We start from the raw sequence: 23,403 nt of genomic DNA on the forward strand, positions 1-23,403 counted from the left end.
CTGCTGTAACTATGTGATCACTGATTAAAGCTTTGGACCCACTCTGGAGATCCTTGGTGTGCTGGTGACATTTTTTGCTTTGATGGAACCCAATGACACCAACGATGGGGCACAAATCCTCCCAAAGACACCAGCAATAGGGCCCAATGACATCAATGATGGTGCAAAATTGACAACTTTGATGTCAATGATGGGGCCCAATGACATCAACAATGGGGCACAATTCCTCCCACTTACACCAATAATGGGATGCAATTAATCTCACTAAAACATATGTGGCATTATTTTTTTCCCACTGACATCTGAACCTTTTCTACTCCCACTGACGACAGTCCGGCCCTCATAAAGTCTGAAGGATAGTACACTGACCCTTTGTTTAGAAAGTTTGGAGACCCCTGATCTAGAAGGATCTTTCTCCACAGCAAAGGATAGTATAAGCAGACGGGGGGGGGGGGGGGGTGTCAAATATGGTGATCCAGGCTGGGTAGGTAATAATGACGATCAGCAGCTTGGAGGAAGGGATGTGATATAGAAATCTGTAAAGCAGCAGGCTAGGCAGACCACTGTCAATCACTGAATACATAGCATGGCTGTGCAGAGATGCAATTATACTGGTAACTATTTAAGCAATGCATTTAGCTGGCTGTATTTTCACTTTGCTGTTTAAATGATTTAGATGCATTTCTTTCCTGTATCAATCTGTAACATCAATCTCCTTTTGTACCATTTTGAGGCTCTGTTTCAGGAATATAGCACACATGCTCAAGTAACTCAACAACTAGTCCAACCGTATAGGTGTAGTCGGGGAACTGACAAGCCAAGGCTGACATGCATCCCTGGGCAGTAATACCACGCTTTTCACCATCTAAAATACAAAAATAATAAACATTAGCATACAAATTAAATAAAAAGCATCTCAAGCACAGCACCGTGGTTAAGTCGTCACCTTAGCAGCACTAGGGTCATCTGTTCCATTCCCAACCACAACACTACCTGCCTGGAGCGTCCATGTTATCCCTGTGCCTGCATGGGTTTCCTCCCACACTTCAAAGACATGCTGGTAGGCATAGGTGTGCGCAGCCTATTGCATTAGGGTGTGCACCCCAAAGCTGAAACAAACATGTGCAGTAGAGCAGTGTACGGTGTCAGTAGAGCAGAGAACGGTGTCAGTAGAGCAGTGGGCGGTGTCAGTAGAGCAGTGGGCGGTGTCAGTAGAGCAGTGGGCGGTGTCAATAGAGCAGTGGCGGTGTCAATAGAGCAGTGGACGGTGTCAGTAGAGCAGAGGACGGTGTCAGTAGAGCCGTGGACGGTGTCAGTAGAGCAGAGGACGGTGTCAGTAGAGCTGTGGATGGTGTCAGAAGAGCAGAGGACGGTGTCAGTAGAGCAGAGGACGGTGTCAGTAGAGCAATGGGCGGTGTCAATAGAGCAGTGGACGGTGTCAGTAGAGCAGTGGGCGGTGTCAGGAGAGCAGTGGGCAGTGTCAGTAGAGCAGAGGACGGTGTCATTAGGGCAGTGGATGGTGCCAGTAGAGTAGTGGACAGTGCCAGTAGAGCTGTGGATGGTGTCAGTAGAGCAGAGGACGGTGTCAGTAGAGCAGAGGACGGTGTCAGTAGAGCAATGGGCGGTGTCAATAGAGCAGTGGACGGTGTCAGTAGAGCAGTGGGCGGTGTCAGGAGAGCAGTGGGCAGTGTCAGTAGAGTAGAGGACGGTGTCAGTAGAGCAGTGGACGGTGTCAGTAGAGCAGAGGACGGTGTCATTAGGGCAGTGGATGGTGCCAGTAGAGTAGTGGACAGTGCCAGTAGAGCTGTGGATGGTGTCAGTAGAGCAGAGGACGGTGTCAGTAGAGCAGTGGGCGGTGTCAGTAGAGCAGAGGACGGTGTCAGTAGAGCTGTGGATGGTGTCAGTAGAGCAGAGGACGGTGTCAGTAGAGCAGTGGATGGTGCCAGTAGAGCAGTGGGTGGTGTCAGTAGAGCAGAGGACAGTGTCAGTAGAGCAGTGGATGGTGCCAGTAGAGCAGAGAACGATGTCAATAGAGCAGAGGATGGTGTCAGTACAGCAGTGGATGGTGCCAGTAGAGCAGAGGACAGTGTCAGTAGAGCAGTGGGCGGTGTCAGTCCATAGGATTCAATATTGAGTTGGACGAGAAGGCCTGGCTCGCAGACTCCGCTCAAATTCATCCCAAAGGTGTTCTATCGGGTTTAGGTCAGGATTCTGTGCAGGCCAGTCAAGTTCCTCCACCCCAAACTCTCTCATCCATGTCTTTATGGACCTTGCTTTGTGCACTGGTCCAAATCATTTGGTGGAGGGGGGATTATGGTGTGGGGTTGCTTTTCAGGGGTTGGGCTTGGCCCCTTAGTTCCAGTGAAGGGAACTCTTAAGGTGTCAGCATACCAAGACATTTTGGACAATTTCATGCTCCCAACTTTGTGGGAACAGTTTGGGGATGGCCCCTTCCTGTTCCAACATGACTGCACACCAGTGCACAAAGCAAGGTCCATAAAGACATAGATGAGCCAGTTTGGGTTAGAGGAACTTGACTGGTCTGTGCAGAGTCCTGGCCTCAACCCGATAGAATACCTTTGGGATGAATTCGAGTGGAGACTGTGAGCCAGGCCTTCTTGTCCAACATCAGTGCCTGACCTCACAAATGTGCTTCTGGAAGAATGGTCAAACATTCCCATAGACACACTCCTAAACCTTGTGGACAGCCTTCCCTGAAGAGTTCAACCTGTTATAGCTTCAAAGGGTGGGCCAACTCAATATTGAACACTACGGGCTAAGACTGGGATGCCATTAAAGTTCATGTGCGTGTAAAAGCAGGTGTCCCAATAGTTTTGACAATATAGTGTATTTGTACATTTCATTTTAAGCTTACAAGTTATAAGCTTTTCTAATTTGGCATCTCAAGCAGCCATTTGGAGCTGAGATGGAAAATAGACTGCCAAGAGTCAAAAGAATAAAAAATATATATACATAGTGTATATAGATTATATCAGTTTAAAAAAAAAATAATAATAATAACTCAAAGGGATTTATTCAATTTTCCAAAGTTAATAGCAGTTAGGAATCTCCCACCAACTATTCAGAATAGAAAGTAAAAACTTCTCTCACTGCTTTGTTTGCAGACCAATATTATTTTGATCCGTTCATAACAGTTTATGGGGCATGAGTTTGTGTTCATTGTCAACCAAACATACACAAATAATAGCCTTAAGTTGGGTATTAAGAAAAAAAATTACCAGCTGTTTTGATCCTCGCACGTATTGTGGCGCATTGATCGGTTTCGCCTCTGCAGATTGTGACTGAGGTCGGCGTGCACATTTTTGAAGTATCAGTTGAATAGCAAACTGGACATTGGGGCCCTTCTCTTTGAGTGGCTCTATTCATTTCTGTGTCGTCATTTTGTAAAATAAATAAATAAATAAATAAAAATAATACAACACAAGAATAAGAATAATTAGAAGAATAAGGAAAATTGAACAATGGAATAGATATAATAATAATAATAATAATTAGGGATGGGCTGTCTGTTCAGGTCGAACATGAGTTTGATTCGAACATTGGCTGTTCGCCCGTTCGCCGAATAGCGAACAATTTGGGCAAATTCGAAAGCTGCAGAACACCCTTTAAAAGTCTATGGGAGAAATCAAAAGTGCTAATTTTTTATATGCCAGCTATTGGCATAAAAAGTGTTTGGGGACCCGGGTCCTGCCCCAGGGAACATGCATCAAAGAAAAAAATAGTTTTAAAAACGTTTTTTCGGGAGCAGTGATTTTAATAATGCTTAAAGTAAAACAATAAAAGGCCTGGTATGGAATTTGGGGGGACTCCCACGCATTTTTTTTTTAATTTTGGTTCGGGGTTTCCCCTTAATATTCATACCAGACCCTTAGGGGCCTGGTAATGCACTGTGGGGGAATCCCATGCCATTTTTTTCAATGACTTTTATGTGTATTGCAGAGACCCGACAATTCATTATACTAGCTACGGCCAGTACTTTTAAATGACTTTTTTTCCTTTAGAAATGTCATTTTGCTCTCGAACTGTTCTTTTTTTTTTTTTGCCACATCAGCGAGAAGGTTTTCCCCGGGAATAAATTTTTCAATTATTTAAAGATTCAAAATTTTTTCCATCTTATCATCACATCATAGTGGCTATAGATCTGTTTAGTAGACCAAATCATCATATTACAAAAGGTATTTGCTCAACAAGTTGCGATTACAACCCTCCTGAAAAACTCCCCCCCCCCCCGAGACCCCACCCATCTCCCCTCGTTCTTCTTCTCAAGCCTCCCATAATCTCTTCCTAACTACCCCTACTTTGGATTTACCTCTGTATCTTGCACTAGAGCGAAAACCCCCAATCTAATTAAGTGATCCACATCTCGACTGCTTTTGAGGAATCTTTAAATTTTTCCCATTCTCTCCACTTTATCTCATAGACCCCCATTTTTATCCCCCTAAACGTTAAATACTCTAGACAATGTATCTCATTAATTTTATGAAACCATTCCCTCATCGTGGGTCTTTCTTTCTTTTGCCAATGCTTAAAGGGTGCCCAATTAGATAATCGGATAATTTATTGCCCCTTTCTCTCGGACTGTTCTAAACACGGGAAACATGCACCACTTTACAGGCATACTATAGACACCCCCCAGGTACGAAGTTTAAAGGAATATTTCACTTTTATTGTTTCACTTTAAGCATTATTAAAATCATTGCTCCTGAAAAAACGGCCTTTTTAAAACTTTTTTTTGCATTGATCCATGTCCCCTGGGGCAGGACCCGGGTCCCCAAACACTTTTTATGACAATAACTTGCATATTAACCCTTAAAATTAGCACTTTTGATTTTTCATGTTCGTGTCCCATAGACTTTAACGGTGTTCGCGTGTTCGAACTACCGTATTTATCAGCGTGGGTGCGTGTTATACGCCGATCCCCGCTATTTTTGTGATCTATCGGAGCGATCGCCGCTATCGCCGCCGACATTCACATAGTGGGTATTTTTAAATATGGCGCCGCGGAGTTTGGAGGGACTCGGAGGCGCTCGTTCAGCTGAACAAGCGACGCCGAGAACACAGTGACCGGGCGGAGCCGAGATACACATAGCCGAGGGTTCTCGGCTCTTCTCGGCGCCGTTCACAGTCCCGCCCAGTCCCGCCATTGGACCTCTGTTATGTCCATCATAGGGACTGGGCGTGACTGTGAACGGCGCCGAGAAGAGCCGAGAACCCTCGGCTATGTGTATCTCGGCTCCGCCCAGTCACTGTGTTCTCTGCGGTGCTCGTTCAGCTGAACGAGCGCCGCCGAGTCCCTCCGAACTCCACGGCGCCATATTTAAAAATACACACTAAACTTGTGTATATCGGCGGCACTGGGGACAAGGCTGCACTGACCACTGGGGACAAGGCTGCACTGGGGCAAGGCTGCACTGACAATTCTGCACTGGGGCAAAGCTGCACTGACAAGGCTGCACTGGGGCAAAGCTGCACTGACAAGGCTGCACTGGGGCAAAGCTGCACTGACAAGGCTGCACTGGACACTGGGGCAAGGCTGCACTAACAAGGCTGCAGATGAATACTGATTAGGCTGCATTGATGGGCATTTAAATGTAAGTTTTTTTAAACTTAAACTTCCCTCCTAAAAGTTTTTTTCCTTAAAATTTCCTCCTAAACTTGGGGTGCGTGTTATACGCCGACGCGTGTTATACGCCGACGCGTGTTATACGCCGATAAATACGGGTAATTTTTTGCCTGTTGGCATGTTCTGCTGCAAACCGAACCGGGGGGTGTTCGGCCCATCCCTAATAATAATAATAATAATAATAAAAAAAATCATGTAACATAAAGAACAATTGTCCACAGAAATGGAAAGTACCAACAACAAGCTTTAACATGTTAATGTAATTTAAAAAATAATTTTCAACATTTTTAAATCTGCATCTTTCATTAAAACAATTCCTGGTGATCCTGCCATGAAGGGCTTTGTATGGTCACTTACCGGTATAGGGTGACAATGCTCTTTGCCTTTCTCCCAGCTATTATCCTTCATTGACAGTGGGGACTATAATTGGCCATTTCAACATACATTTTACTAGACATGTGCTGTTCGTTTTGTTTCCGAATGAAAATTCTGATGAATCTTAATTTTTTCCGGAAATTCGGATGTATCCGAATTTCCGAATTAGAACAGTCGAGAATTTAAACAAATTCGAAATAACGAAAAAAAAAATAATTTAGGACGAAATTCGAATTTGAATCTTTTTGGAATCGTTTTAGAATACTTTTCGAATTCGAATCGTTTTCCAATTTCCAAAGAGAATAAAATAGAATAGAAAACAAAGGAATAAAACAGAAAAATAAATATTCTATTTAATTCTCTTTGGAAATTAGAAAACTATTCGAATTCGAAAACTTTTTTCAAAAACTATTTGAAATTGATTTGAAAACTTTTCAAATTGATCCGAATTCAAAATCAAAAAATTTGAATCGATTCGAAAACTAATAAATTAAATGAATTCCGAAAATGAAAACTAATGAAACAAATTTACAGTAACTAAACAAAGTTATGTAAATAATGAATCGAAACAAAACAAAACAAATGTTTTCGTTCTGCACTTTTTACAGGCATGTTCCACTGTTATCACCATCAGGAAACCTGTCCTAAGAAATGCCATGCAGCCATTGTTGGAGTGCAGGTAGACCAGACGTGGCTACAGAGAGGTGGCAGAGACACCACTGCTTCCCCATAGAGAACAAGTGCCCTTCTCTGCAGCATGCTGACAGGGGACAGGCTTTTCTACTCAGGCTGTGGCTGCTTTTTAAGGAAAACTAATGGTAAAACCTTGTATATATTTTGCTATGATGCACCTGGAATATATGTTGCTGATTTAAATAGAAAATTTGGTTGGGCATTAGCACCTTTATTCCCAGAGTCCTAGTAATTACACTTAAAGTGTCACTAAACCCCGGACCCTGCATTCATTATATCTGGTCTCCCACAGTACACAAAACATGGAAATGTAATTATTTTAGTAAATATAAACTGCTAAATACCTTTTCTCATCAGCAGTATATAGCAGTCTTGTGACTTCTATCAGTGTCTGGTTTAAGCTTGTAGGAGTAGTTTTCATTCTCCTCTGACTGTCCTATGAGACTGCAGGACCCCTGACCCTCTGTCTGGACAGTGCTGATTGGCCCTGTGCTGATCTCATGCACCCTCCCAAGAAAAAAAAACCTCTAGCAATACACCAAACTGAGCGTGTGCAGCTTGCCCCCAAGGCTCTCTGTTCTATCAGCAGATAGATTGGGGACAGTGGAAGAAGGGGAGGTTAACAGAAGACAGGATCAAACAGCCTTTATACACAATGCAGAGGATTAACCTCTTAGGTTCAAAAGTAAGTATAACAAGCATGTTACACTGCATATACAGACTGATTTTACTGATGTGGGTTTAGTAATAGACATGTGCACTGCCGAAAAATGTGTTAGTTTTTGTTCCATTCGTTTTTGTTTTTGTTTTTGTTTTTTTCAAGTCATTCCTTATGATCGCAATTCGTAAATTCAAAAATTCTAAATTTGCAAATTCAAAAATCCGAAAATAAGAAAGAATAACTAACTAACTAATAATAACTTAACTAACGCTAACTATTACATTATAGGTATTGGAAATTCCTTTCAAATTTGGCGGTTAGTGAACGTAACGAATACGAATTTATCTGAAGTTACGAATTATCCGAAATAACGAATGCTGCATCTAAACAAATGGAACGTAAGAAATTAATAATAAATAATAATAATAATAATAAAAAGTTTTTATTATTATTAATATTGTTATTTATTATTATTAATTTGTTATGTTCCATTTGTTTAGATATGGCATTCGTTATTTCAAATAATTCGTAACTTCGGATAAATTTGTATTCGTTATGTTCACTAACAGACACATTTGAAAAGAAATTCCAATACCTATAACTGAATAGTTTAGTAATAGTTAAGTTATTATTAGTTAGTTATTATTATAGATTTTCCCCTTTTTCGCGTTTTCGGATTTTCGAATTTCGAATTATAAATTTCCAAATTTTTGAATTTACGAATTTACGAAATTTTGGAATATTTGGAAAAATTAGTTACACGGGTTTTCATTAATTCAGATATTTCCGAATGACCGAATTTGTCTAAATTAGTTAAGAAAACAAATTCGGAACAAAATGAATTGCACATTTATTAACACTTTAAAACACTAACTAACTACATTAGCTGCTAGATAATGCCAATGCTTAGGGAGTGGATTAGTAGCGCTGGAACACTAAAGTTGTAATAAATGATGATTTTTGCATTTTTATTATTATCCAATTGTGGACTGATTGGTATAACTGTGGGGTAATCGAATAGCAGGTAAACAGCTTCTACACACTGAAGATTTACGACAGTTATCTAAGGCTGTGATGGGATTGGGTGAATCTGGAACTAAAATGCCATACCATAATGTTTAAAATTAAAATTGAGTTTATTCTAAACATAAATTGTATATAAAATACACACACTATATAAAAAGCCACATACTGTCCCCTTCCTTAATTGGCCCGTACATACGATCCCAAAATCGGACAAAAGATACCACTTTCAAATCGATCGTACGATAATCAGATCGTTAGTACAAAGCTTTCGAGAGCTGATCACGACATTTCATCCGATATTATCTGATCGGACAAGCACAAAATGTTTTCTCGAATGATACCAGATCGTATGATTTTCATTAAATCAGTACAGTTGTTGTCTGAAAATACAATACAAATACACTACAACACATGACATTATTTTTGATTTTTTATTCTGTCGTACAAGAATTTTCGGAATTTTAGGAACCTCTCCATTTTTGATATGCGACTAGCATGAAAAAACAAAAAAACAAAATAAAAAACGGACAATCTGTTGTCTGATTTTCGGATTGTGTGTACGCACCGTAAGGCTGAAATGTGACATGAAGGATAAACAAATAAATAAAAAATAAATCAACAACAACAACAACACTAACAACGTCAACAATAATAATAATACTAACATCATCGACAATAATAATACTAACAATATCAACAATAATAATAATGCTAACAACATCACCAATAATAATACTAATATCAACAATAATAATACTAACAACATCACCAATAATAATACTAACAACATCAACAATAATAATACTAACAACATCAACAATAATAATAATACTAACAACATCACCAAAAATAATACTAACAATATCAACAATAATAATAATACTAACATCAACAATAATAATACTAAGAACATCACCAGTAATAATACTAACAACATCAACAATAATAATACTAACAACATCAACAATAATAATAATAATACTAACAATATAACCAATAATAATACTAACAAAATCATCAATAATAATACTAAGAACATCATCAGTAATAATACTAACACCATCAACAATAATAATAATACTAACAACATCAACAATAATAATACTAACAACATCAATAATAATAATAATGCTAACAACATCAACAATAATAATATTAACAACATCAACAATAATAATACTAACAACATCACCAATAATAATACTAACAACATCAACAATAATAATAATACTAACAACATCAACAATAATAATACTAACAACATCAACAATAATAATAATACTAACAACATCACCAATAATAATACTAACAACATCAACAATAATAATAATACTAACAACATCACCAATAATAATACTAACAACATAAACAATAATAATAATACTAACAACATCACCAATCATAATACTAACAACATCAACAATAATAATATTAATAACAACATCAACAATAATAACACTAACAACTTCAACAATAATAATAATACTAACAACATCACCAATCATAATACTAACAACATCAACAATAATAACACTAACAACATCAACAATAATAATACTAACAATAATTAATATTATTAGTTAAGCCTTCATGTCAAATTTCATCCCTGATGAAAAAAACAGTTTTTGTCCCCCAAAACACGGTAGATATTATATACAATTTATGTGTGTAATAAACTGAATTTTGGACTCAAACATTATAGTGTAGTGCCAGATATTGCCAAATGTAAGGTTGGATCTTCAGAATGAAGACTAAATATTAATTTATTGCATAGGTTCAGTTGTGACTGGTTCTCTTTAGCTTCAATCTCCCACTCGTAGATAAACATAGACAAAACAAAGAGACACACATACACACTCACCTTGAAAAGTTCCATTGTTGCAAAGATTTCCCTTACAACACTGCGATGATATTTCAAAGAAATAAGAATCATTACAATAGGCATACCAATTACCGTTGCAAGGCAGGTTATGAGAACATCGTTTCCTAATGGAGTGGGTGGGTTCACCTGCATAAAAATGATAGTAAGGTACTGTCTATATGATTCCATGTTATAAAGCTTTAACTATATCTTTACAGATCTACAGTGCCTTGCAAAAGTATTCACCCCCTTGGCATTTTTCGTGTTTTGTTGCCTCACAAACCTGGAATTAACATGGATTGTTTGAGTATTTACATCATTTAATTTACAGAACATGCCCACAACTTTGAAGATAGGACAAAATAACAGAAAAAGTCAATGTGCATAACTATTCACCCCCCCTAAAGTCAATACTTTGTAGAGCCACCTTTTGCGGCTATCACAGCTCCAAGTCGCTTTGGATAAGTCTCTATTAGCTTGCCACATCTTACCACTGGGATTTTTGCCCATTCCTCCTTGCAAAACTGCTCCAGCTCCTTCAAGTTGGATGGTTTGCGCTTGTGAACAGCAATATTTAAATAAGTGGAAGCAATCAAAGATATGTATGTGACTGGATGTCCAGACAGGTAATAGCTCAGTGGTGCAGACCACACGGGTTTCAGCCCAACCCAGACCTCAAGCCCCACAGAAGATCAATGGCTGTCAAGCAGAAGGCAACAGAGGTGGCTTGCACTATTCACTAATGGAAGAGTTATGCCCCGTACACACGGTCGGACATTGATCGGACATTCCGACAACAAAATCCTAGGATTTTTTCCGACGGATGTTGGCTCAAACTTGTCTTGCATACACACGGTCACACAAAGTTGTCGGAAAATCCGATCGTTCTGAACGCGGTGACGTAAAACACGTACGTCGGGACTCTAAACGGGGCAGTAGCCAATAGCTTTCATCTCTTTATTTATTCTGAGCATGCGTGGCACTTTGTGCGTCGGATTTGTGTACACACGATCGGAAATTCCGACAACGGATTTTGTTGTCGGAAAATCTTATATCCTGCTCTCAAACTTTGTGTGTCGGAAAATCCGATGGAAAATGTGTGATTGAGCCCACACACGGTCGGAATTTCCGACAACAAGGTCCTATCACACATTTTCCTTCGGAAAATCCGACCGTGTGTACGGGGCATAATAGGCCACAAAATATATGAATAGAGCTGGATGGTAGATAACCGCAGCAAAAGGAGAGCAATCTCATATAAAGCCATCCAGCATGGCTTGACAGCATGGACTCCACTGGCTTTGTGCTATTGTAGACAGAACTGTGAACAAATTATAATGATAGATCTTACATGTTTAAAGTGGAACTTTACCCATAACATCTTGATAAAAAATGATGTTCTTTAGCAAGGAACATACATTCCACATTATTAATTATGCTACCAAAAGTAGTGTGTTATGTAAATTTCCTCCAGCATCGTTTCTGTTTCTTCTTGCTGGAGGCTGCCATTTTGCTGAAGCCAAAAACCCCTGAACAGCAGTAAATTATAAAGCGCCTAAAAATAGAGAGCAGCTAAGCATGTGCAGAGCAGGGTGAAACAGTGTATTACCGGATTTTACACAGAATAGGCCCTTTATCTTTAACTACTTCCGGACAACCCACCGCACCCATACTGCGGCAGGGCGGCCCGGCTGCATGAAACAACGTACCTGTATGTTGTTTGCGTCTTCCAATCAGTGCCGGCCACCCATGATTGTTCAGAGGAGAGACAGAACGGCGGTTTGCCTATGTAAACAAGGCAGATGAGATCTGAGGGAGGAAAATGGAGATCTTGTGTTTCTGATAAGCAGAAACATGAATCTCTGTTTTCCTCCAGTCACAGCATTCCCCCCACAGTTAGAAAGCACTCCCTAGGAGCACACTTAACCCTTTGATCGCCCCCCGTGTTAACCCCTTCCCTGTCAGTGTCATTTATACAGTGACAGTGCTTTTTTTTTTTTTTAGCACTGATCACTGGTCCCCAAAAAGTGTCACCTAATGTCAGAATTGTCCGCTGCAATGTCGCAGTCCCGCTAAAATTCGTTGATCGCCGCCATTACTAGTGAAAACTATATAAAAGAAAAAGTCCATAAATCTATCCCATAGTTTGTAGACGCAATAGCTTTTGCGCAAACCAATCAATATACGCTTATTGGGATTTTTTTTTACCAAAAATATGTAGCAGAATACATATTGGCCTAAATTGATGAAGAAATTAGATTCTTTACATTTTTTATTGGATATGTTTTATAGCTTAAAGTAAAAAATATTTTTTTTTTCAAAATTTTTCCTTTCTTTTTTATTTATTTTATATTTTTATTTTATTTTATTTTATATTTTTATATATTTTTTCCTTTTTCTTTTTTGTCTTTTTTTGTTTATAGTGCAAAAAATAAAAACCGTAGAAGTGATCAAATACCACCAAAAGAAAGCTCTATTTGTGGGGAACAGCGTTGTACGGCCACGCAATTGTCAGTTAAAGCAAAGCAAAACAATGGCCTGGTTAGGAAGGGGGTGAAACCTTCCGGGGCTGAAGTGGTTAATTAAATAAAGGGGCCAGCCTGAAGTGACCTAGGAGGACGTAATTTTATGACTAAAGTTCACAAGGCAGACCGCCGTTCTCTGAGGGAGGAAAATGGAGATCTTGTGTTTCTGCTAAGCAGAAACACGCATCTCTGTTTTCCTCCAGTCACAGCATTCCCCCCACAGTTATGCTATGTACACACGATAGGATTTTCCGTCAACAAAACCGTGGATTTTTTTTTCCGAAGGATGTTGGCTCAAACTTGTCTTGCATACACACGGTCACACAAATGTTGTCGGAAATTCCAAACGTCAAGAACGCTGTGATCTACAACATGTACGACAAGCCGAGAAAAATGAAGTTCAATAGCCAGTGCAGCTCTTCTGCTTGATTCCAAGCATGCGTGGACTTTTGTGCGCTGGAATTGTGTACACACGCTCAGAATTTCTGACAACAATCTTGTTGGAAAATTTGAAAACGTGCTCTCAAACATTTGTTGGTGGAAATTCCAACAAATGTTCTATGGAGCATACACACGGTCGGACGTTCCGACAACAAGCTCACATCCAACATTTGTTGTCGGAAAATCCTATTGTGTGTACGGCCCATGACAGCACACTTAACCCTTTGATCGCTCCCATGTTAACCCCTTCCTTGCCAGTGTCATTTATATGGCAACGGTGCATTTATTTTGTAGCACTGATCTCTGTATTGGTGTCACTGGTCCCCAAAAAGTGTCACTTAGTGTCATACTTTGAGTTATCATATTGTGTATTTTACTGCCAACCCCCCCCCCCCAAAAAAAAAATATTTACACAGGGCTTTTTTTCTCAAACAATAGGTACTGGAACTTAGCCATTGACCCACAAAACCCCTCCCCCTACACACACCCTCCAAATCACATCAAATAGTGGGTGTGTTCAGTCAAATTTCACGAAAACAGTAGGAGGGTCTTAAAGGGGCATTAAATACCAGGATTGCATTACATACAGAGTGCAGAGCTGTCACTTGTAAACACAGAAACCAGACTTCTGTGTTTACAAGTGATTGTGGTGAGCAGGCACCAAAGGGTCTGAGCCAGAGGTGGTGGAACTGAGTTCCACCAAGTTCCCCCGGAAAAAAAGCCTTGTATTTACACCAGTGGAGAGATTTAAGGTTAAAACATGATACTCACCAGTATTCAGTCCAATCTTTTCAGAGAGGGTCATACAAACATTGCCTTCTGGACATTGATGTTCTTCACCTTGGCAATAGTCAGCATTGTGGCCATCACATTTATAACACGTGACACTTTCAGCTAGAACTAAAACATGTGAAAGGTGATTAGAGCATCATCCTTCCTAAAAGACAAGAATATCACATTTTCTGCACCAATGGCTGTAAACCATCCACCAGGCAGATAGAAGGAACTTAAGTCAAAATAGAAATCCACGGCTCCAAATTGTCTCATTTTTGGATGGACGATCCTTATTTTAATTCCAAATTCTTCTGCTTCTCTTTTCTCCACAGTTGTCCCTCTTTTGTGATATATAGAGCTCTAAAAAGGGATTTTTTTTTCACTAAAAAGAGTGCTATACTAGACTAACCTTTTATTCAGTCGCCACATGATTGCATTTGTTTTTTTTTTTTTGTTTTTCTCGAAAAGCCAATATGAAGGAAAAGTATTAGTTAAACCAATAATTTTTTATGTACAATGCTCAGCATAAATGAGTAAATCCCGACAGATTTGTCAGGAAAGTTTTCCTTTGCTTTCAGAATCAACATTTTCTATGGGACACTCTACTACAAAATACTCCCACAAATTCAGGTCATTGATTGCAACCAATCATTGCAACCAAATTATATTCTTTTCTATTCTTTTCAAACTCAAATTGATTCTATTTAAATTTTGGGAAATGGTTGTATTATTTCTATTCTACTCTATTGTTTTTTTTAACTCTACTCTTTTCTATTCTATTCGAAATTCAACGATGGTTATAATCTTTCTATTTTATTTTATACTTTTTTTATTCTATTCTATTTTATTCTTTTCTATTCTATTCCTGTCAGGGCTGGGCTCAGCCCTTCCTTCTCTGAGCTGGCCGCTCAGCTGTAGGCTAATTGCCAGCTCCTATCTCTCCACAGTTACTCAGCTGTTGATGATATCCTGCTCATCAGTCCTGCCTACTTAAGCCGTCCAGTCCAGAGGAGCTCTGCCTTCGCCTTAATCAACATCACAGAAATTCTTTCCTGTGATCCTGTTCAAGATTTGCTTTGCTGACATCCCTTCTGGCTCCAGATCCTGCTTGCTGTTCCACTACATTGATCCCTGACTTCTGACTTGGCTGACTATCCGTTCAGGTAATGAACTTTGGCTATGTTTTGACTACGTTTGTTCTTTTTACTTTTATTATTAAACAAGTGTGATTTAACTGTACTTCTGTCTCGGCGTGATTTCATGGTTTCTGACAATTCCATTCTATTCTGTTCTTTTAGTTTCTATCCTGTTTTGTTCTGTTTTACTCTATTATATTATATTCTTTTATTATCTGTTATATTCTTTTCTATTCTATTCTATTTTTTTTCTATTCTATTCCTTTCTTATCTATTCTATATTATTCTCTTTGGAAATTGGAAAACTATTCAAATTTGAAAAGTTTTTTTTTTGTATTCTATTATTTCTTATTCTATTTTACTCTCTTTGGAAATTGGAAAACTATTCGAATTCGAAAAGTTTATTTTTTCTTTTCTATTATTTTCTATTCTATTTTACTCTTTTTGCAAACTGGAAAACTATTCAAATTCGAAAACTATTTGAAATTGATTTGAAAACTTGAATTTGGAAAATTTGAATCAATTAGAAACAAATTCCGAAAACAAATTAAACGGATTAAATTAATTTAACTAAACAAATTTATGTAAATAACGAAACAAAACAAAATAATTTTTTTTTGTTCTGCCCTTGTCTACAGTATGCATTTGATTGCATTTATTGTAATTTATTTGAAAACAATGAAAACTCATCTTTAAAAAAAAAGAGTAACAAAGGCTTGAAATTCATGATTGTATAATTCTCTTACCTGTGGAAAGACCAAGAGAGAGAAGCAACAGGACAACACCAGCTGTCTTCATTTTTATTATTTTTAAATGTCTTGGAAGTTGGTGATCTTCGTTTGCTTCTCGAATTTGGTAAGCCCTTCTGAAATGTTAATATATATATCTGATTTTAAAAGTCCGCGGGGGTGGATTTATTATTAGATCATTATTTAATTTTTTGGTGACGTCTGTTTAATAAATTACTGTCAAACAGTAATAAATTTAAATATTTAAAAATAATATTTGCATTGATTTTGGACAAACATTAGCAATCTGGATCCAGCAGTGGATGAGCTCCCAATGAAATACACGTGATGTGTTTGCTTAGCCCTCAAGATGAAACTGAATGCTTTGTGTGCATTTCATGTGTGTTATACCGTCATCCATAGGCAATGATTCACGTTTAAGAAACAAGTACATTTTATAGTATTTTTTCTTTTTTTTTCTTTTTCTTTTTTTTTTTTTTGAGAAAAGGAGTAAGGCCCTTGATACCCTCCTCTAGGATACGTGTTGGAAGCTGTGTTTTTGCTGGCAATTTAACCAATTCAATACAGGGCACTTTTATCCATTTCCTGCCCAGGCCAAATCCTGTCCAGGCTGTAGCGGTAATCAGGGACACTGACTGGTGACAGTACGAAAAAAAAATGTAATTATTTATTTTCAATTATTCTTATTTTTTTTATTACATTTTTTTTAACATGCTGTGACCAGAGAAATATAATGTTACCCTAATACTCTGGGGAAGTGATCAGGGTTTTTTTTTCTTTTACAAATTATGATTGCTTATAACAGTGAATTACATTGCTATAAGCAAGCATTTTACTGAATTAAACGATTCATTCAGTTTGTTTTGTTGTGATTTGCTGTGATTGTCCAGAGCTAATCACATGGTACAGATGGGCTGTGTTTGGCCCTGTCTGTACCATGTGATCACATTGACCGATTATTGCTTAACTGTCATGTGACCTGCTGTGATTGGTCACAGTGGTCACATGGTACCGGCAGCGATCCGGTACACTGATCAGTCACTGGCTGTGTCTGATGGACACATCCGGTGACAGATTACGCCGCAGCATGGCCATGCATGAGCTGCAATCCAGGAGGACGTCATGTGATGTTCACCCGGATTGACAAAAGGCCCTATAACAAAATGATGGCCAGGCAGGACCTGGTTAAACATAGTTTAAATAGTTTTAGTTTGCTGCAGTAGGTTGTATTCATTGTTCAGATGTGTCACTTGGCAGGCATGGTCAGGGCATCCCCCAGCCATGTCATTTATGGAATTTTGCATTTTTAATGTTGCCTTTTAAGCACTATCAAACTTTTTTTGTTTAGGCCCATGTTCCCTAGAGCAGTGTGTAGCCCCCATTGACATTTGTTTGACATTCCATAGCCTATTAGCCTAGAAAATGGTGATTACTGCTTCAGATTAGGTCCTTCTGAAAAACAGACACGTGGACCCAATTGGACCGATTTATGTGAAAGGGGCCTAAGGCTGCTTTCACACCAATGCACTGCTGTTTACCTGCACCTCAACTGACCTCTGTCTTCACTTCTTCCTCAGGATTCCTGCAGGTATCGCTGGCTGCTGCTGTCCCCCAGGCAGGTATGGCTGGTGGCTGCTGTTGACTGTCCTCCAGGGCTGGTACTGCTGGTGGGTACTACTGGTGGGTCCTGCTAGCTGGTACTGCTGGTGGGTACTGCTGGCTGGTACTGCTGGTTAGTACTATTGGCTGGTAATGCTGATGGGTACTGCTGGTGGGTACTGCTGGTGGGTACTGTTGATGGGCACTGCTGGCTGGTACTGCTGGTGGGTACAGCTGGCTGGTACTGGTGGTGGGTACTGTTGGTGGGTACAGCTGGTGGGTAGTGCTGGCTGGTACTGCTGGTGGGTACTGCTGGAGGGTACTGCTGGCTAGTTCCCAACTCACTATTCCCAAACATCAGTGTGACAGGACCTGGCGCTGGAGGAAGTATGCAGCTACAGTAGACAGCAGAGCCGATGCTTACTGTATCGCTCCTGTAACAGTATTACTCCGCCTGTGACAGAAGACGGTGCTATATAGGAAGCATCATTTCTGCTTCCTCTAGTGCTGGCTCCATTCTTCACACTGATGCTCGGGGACGGCAGGTCGGAGCAGGAGGTGGCGGGTCACATCAGATGGCCAGGGCTGGTGCAAGGATTTTTGACACCCTAGGCGAAACCTCATTTTGCCGCCCCCCCCCCTGGCTCTACCCCCTTTGCCTTGCCCATGTATACTCCACCTTTTTAATGAAGCGCCCATCAAATGCAGCCTCACCAGTGCCCATCAAATGCAGCCTCACCAGCGCCCATCAAATGCAGCCTCACCAGCGCCCATCAAATGCAGCCTCATCAGCACCCATCAAATGCAGCCTCTCCAGCGTCCATCAATGAATGTTTGCTTGCTTCCATTGATTTAGAAGTCGGGACACAGACACAGTCCTCCGCCGGCGCTACGCCTCTCACACTATGTGCGAACGGAGCTGCGGCTGCCTGCTGATGCTGACTTAGTTGCTTGCTGCAGAGAGAAGAGAGTAGGAACACCAGTGGCTGGGCGCCCTAGGCAGCAGTGCGCCCTAGGCGGCTGCCTAGTTTGCCTAGTGGTAGCACCGGCCCTGCAGATGGCACTGTGAGCCACATGTGACCCATGGGCCAGAGGTTGGGCACCCCTGCTCTAATGGCTGAATGTGATCAGTATAACTATGGCTTTCCTCCTGTCAAACACCCACTGGATCAAAAGGGTGTGCATTTTAGTAATACTCTTACAGACCTAGCTGAGGCAGACCTAGTACTCTGACCTGATCAAAATTTTGGCAGACATCCTATGGGCTTATCCGGATTGACCAGATCTTCTGTCCAGGGACCAATGTACCATCCTGCTTTATGGTCACTGGCTTTATTGGTATAGCTGTTGAAGTCCAGGTTTTAAAATTCAGAGGCCTTTTTGAGTTGGCAATTCCTAAGTTGGCAAAACCTTGGAAGTCTACATGTTGCAAGTTGCATGGGGAGCATGGTGCTAAGAAATTATTTTTACCTCAAGAAGTACTCCATGGGAAGAATCCTGACCTTCTATCACTGTGACCTGGATCAACATTTGGCCTTGAAGACTATCAAAGGGCAAATCTTGGGCCTTGAAACCTTATACCAAAGACTGCTAGCTTCTTCTTCTTTGGTTAAGACTTTTTTCAGTGTCTCATTTGAAGCTACTCCTGTACTACCACCTGTGAGTCTGTGGATTGTGGATTTTGGATCCAATTCTCTCAGCTCTTCAAAAAACACCGCTGTCTGTGTCAATGGATGCAGCAGGCCTGTAGAAGGAGCTAGATGCTCCGAGAGCGTATCCTTGCCTTCCTCTTGTCTGGTCCTCCCATCCTTTCGGTGACGTCACTTCCGCCATGCCTTCCACGCTGGTTAGCGTGGTCTTCCTCTGAGGATAGTAGCCGCAGGTGGTCCTCTGCCTCCTCTAATTGTATATACACTATATTGTCAAAAGTTTTGGGACACCTGCCTTTACACCCACATGGACTTTAAAGGCATCTCAGTCTTCGTCTGTAGGGTTCAGTATGGAATTGGCATACCCTTTGCATCTATAACAGCTTCAACTCTTCTTGTAAGACTGTCCACAATGTTTAGGAGTCTGTCTATGGGAAAGTTTGACCATTCTTCCAGAAGTGCATTTGTGAGGTCAGGCACTGATGTTGGCCGAGAAAGCCTGGCTCACTTTCTCCACTCTAATTCATCCCAAAGGTGTTCTATGGGATTGAGGTCAGGACTCAGTGCAGGCCAGTCATGTTCCTCCACCCCAAACTCGCTCATCCATGTCTTTATGGACCTTGCTTTGTGCACCATTTGGTGAAGGGGAGAACGTTTTTCAGGGGTTGGGCTTGGCCCCTTAGTTCCAGTGAAGGGAACTCTTAAGGCATCAGTATACCAAGACATTTTGGACAATTTCATGCTTCCAACTTTGTGGGAACAGTTTGGGGATGGCCCCTTCCTGTTCCAACATGACTGCGCACCAGTGCACAAAGCATGGTCCATAAAGACATGGATGAGCGAGTTTGGGGTGGAGGAACTTGACTGGCCTACTTAGAGTCCTGACCTCAACCTGATAGAACACTTTGGGGTGAATTAGAGCGGAGACTACAAGCCAGACCCTTCTCGTCCAACATCAGTGCCTGATCTCACAAATGCGCTTCTGGGAGAATTGTCAAACATCCCCATAGACACACTCCTAAACCTTGTGGACAGCCTTCCCAGAAGAGTTGAAGCTGTTATAGCTGCAAAGGGCGGGCCAACTCAATATTGGACTAAGACTGGGATGCCATTAAAGTTCGTGTGCGTGTAATGGCAGGTGTCCCAATACTTTTGGTAATATAGTGTATTTTGAACTTTATTTTTAGGTTTGCAAGTTATAAACCAACAACACTTTTGTAATTTGGCATCTCAAGCAGTCAATTGGAGCTGCAGTATAAGCCTAAGATGCAAAATAGGCAGCACACAGTCAAAGTAATAAATGTTAGATTATAAAGATATAACGTTTATAGATCAGTTTTAAAAAATATAAAAAAATAGACATTTAAAAACCCTGTAACAGGAAATACACAACCTTATACCTTTGTGGCAGTATCACAGATTTTTTCAAAATAAATCTGTAGGTTTAAAAATAATAAAATTGACTTTCTAAAATGATATTAACTCTTAAAACCTTATATGACATTTTAACTATTGGGTTATTGGAATTTTTTTTTTTAATTATGATGTTTTATTTTTCTGTGACATCTGTTGGGCTGAACAGCAAACAACCAATATGTATAGTAAAGGTGGATTTCTCTCTCTTAGATAATATTTGCAGTTCTAGGTCTTCCCTAGAGACTTGTTGGTTGAAGAGATTATGCCATAGGGACATTACTGCAGTTGTGTTTTTTTCCAATCCCAAATAATGTTTTTGCTTTAGCTGCTCCTAGCCATGGCTTGACCCTCCTTTTTGTTCACAGTAGAACATGTCCACAGAGCCTGCATGTACAGTATCTCACAAAAGTGAGTACACCCCTCACATTTTGGTAAATATTTTATTCTATCATTTCATGTGACAACACTGAAGAAATGACACTTTGCTACAATGTAAAGTAGTGAGTGTACAGCTTGTATAACAGTGTAAATTTGCTGTCCCCTCAAAATAACTCAACACACAGCCATTAATGTCTAAACCGATGGCAACAAAAGTGAGTACATCCCTAAGTGAAAGTGTCCAAATTGGGCCCAAAGTGTCAATATTTTGTGTGGCCACCATTATTTTCCAGCACTGCCTTAACCCTCTTGGGCATGGAGTTCACCAGAGCTTCACAGGTTGCCACTGGAGTCCTCTTCCACTCCTCCATGATGACATCACAGAGCTGGTGGATGTTTGAGACCTTGTGCTCCTCCACCTTCTGTTTGAGGATGCCCCACAGATGCTCAATAGGGTTTAGGTCTGGAGACATGCTTGGCCAGTCCATCACCTTTACCCCCAGCTTCTATAGCACTGCAGTGGTGGTCTTGGAAGTGTGTTTAGGGTCATTATCATGTAGGAATACTGCCCTAAGGCCCAGTCTCCGAAGGGAGGGGATTGTGCTTGGCTTCAGTATGTCACAGTACATGTTGGCATTCATGGTTCCGTCAATGAACTGTAGCTCCCCAGTGCCGGCAGCACTCATGCAGCCACAGACCATGACTCTCCCACCACCATGACACTCCCACCACTGGTTGCTGGAAGTTCAACATGGCACCCAATGGCAAAGAACTCTCTGAGGATCTCAAAAAAAGAATTATTTACTGTAAATGCAGCCGGTGAAGTCACCAGCGCCTGCGGACTGAAGAAACGGCAGATATTTTATTCCCAATGACCATCCGTGCTGGGGAAGTGGAGGGATTGAACCCCATGGAAAGGGGAATCAAAACCCACTGACCACCAATGCTGGGAAAGGGGTAAATTGGAACCTCACTGACCATCAGTACTGAGAGGGGTGAGAGGGTGCGGTATTTGCTTGTGGAGGATTGAATAAGTTTGAGGGGAGTTGCCTGAAAATTGTCATAATTGCTTATTTGTTTACCTGTATATTGTTGACCACCTATTGTCACATTTGCCCATTTGTTGCCCTTTTGTAATGATTGTTCATTTGTTGCCTTTGCATTACAGTACTGCTTGTTTGTTGCCTTGGTATTGCAATAGTTTCCACTTTATTGCCCACAAACAGCTCACTGTTTGTTTCCTGCATAGTGTATATTATTTGTGGCCCATATATTGTCAGGGTTACAATTGCTTTGCCTATGTATTGTCATATCACCAGGTGTGAAATATTTTGGTAAGCTCTTGCATACAGGTAATATGCATTGCTGATTGTATATTGTTATTGTTTAACTTGTTCATAAACGATATAGAAGTTGGAATAAATAGTTCAATCACAGTGTTTGCTGACAACTCAAAACTAAGCAGCGCAATAACGTCACAACAGAATATATTAACCTCCCTAACAATAAACCCGAGTGTGGCTTGTGGTTAATTTTCAGTACCAATAGCAATAACCCCCAAGCCACACTTGGGATTACACCGCAGTATCTAGGTAAAGGTCCCTAGGATCCTGTGATGTCCCCCACTGTATCCTCCGGCCTGATCCTCCACCCGATGTATAAGTGTTCCGGACTCCGTTCCCTGCCAGCGTCGCAACGCATAGGAGCGGAGTACAAGAAAACATAACACACACAATAAATAGCAATCTGTAGATTACATCACTGTATCAAATCATTTCACCTCAGTTTTGTTCCTAGTGCTTTGCCCAGTGCCCTGCCTGCACTTTTACCATTCTTTCTGCCATTCTGTCTGCCTGTAAACTTGAGAATGTCCATGGCATCCAAAAAGCGCCCAAAGTGGTTTTAGTGGAGCTAGAAAATAGCGATAGTGAATTAGAATCACTCGGGATGTTTACTAAACCAATATGCAGTGTCTAGTATTACAGTGACTAGTAATATTGCACCCTTGTTTGGACAAATTTCTGTGTTTTTGATTTGATTACATTATTGAATAAAATGTATCATTATTATAATATTATTTTTTCTAATTATTTATAGTTATTTATTATATTATAATTTATGATTTCATGTTTCAAACTTTATCATACCCGGGATGTCTACTAGACTCTTGTTTGGACAGATTTAAGTGAGTAATTCCTAAGAAGTACAGGCCTACAACAACAAATTTCCATGCAAGACAATGGGGTTTATTTACTAAAGGCAAATCCACTTTGCACTGCAAGTGCACTTGGAAGTAAAGTCGCTGTAGATCCGAGGGGGACATGCAAGGAAAATAAAAAACAGCTTTTTGGCTTGCACATGATTGGATGATAAAATCAGCAGAGCTTCCCCTCATTTCAGATCTACTCCTTAGATTTAGTGCAACTGCACTTCCAAGTGCACTTTCAGTGCAAAGTGGATTTGCCTTTCGTAAATA

The 23,403-nt window shown here is 40.3% G+C and overlaps 1 protein-coding gene across 1 annotated transcript; it reads right to left on the bottom strand.

The window, feature by feature from the left end:
- Positions 1 to 547: 547 nt before the first annotated feature.
- Positions 548 to 16,030, bottom strand: LOC141110543 (uncharacterized). Its single transcript, XM_073601937.1, has 5 exons — positions 15,883 to 16,030; positions 13,998 to 14,126; positions 10,261 to 10,407; positions 3,240 to 3,389; positions 548 to 865 (listed from the first exon to the last, which is right to left on the bottom strand). Exons 1-5 carry the CDS (start codon positions 15,932 to 15,934, stop codon positions 708 to 710), a joined length of 636 nt encoding a protein of 211 aa, XP_073458038.1. The 5' UTR covers positions 15,935 to 16,030; the 3' UTR covers positions 548 to 707.
- Between the last annotated feature and the right edge of the window lie 7,373 nt (positions 16,031 to 23,403).

Source organism: Aquarana catesbeiana, linkage group LG10 (genome assembly GCF_042186555.1).
Source record: "Aquarana catesbeiana isolate 2022-GZ linkage group LG10, ASM4218655v1, whole genome shotgun sequence".
Classification (NCBI taxonomy): Eukaryota; Metazoa; Chordata; class Amphibia; order Anura; family Ranidae; genus Aquarana; species Aquarana catesbeiana.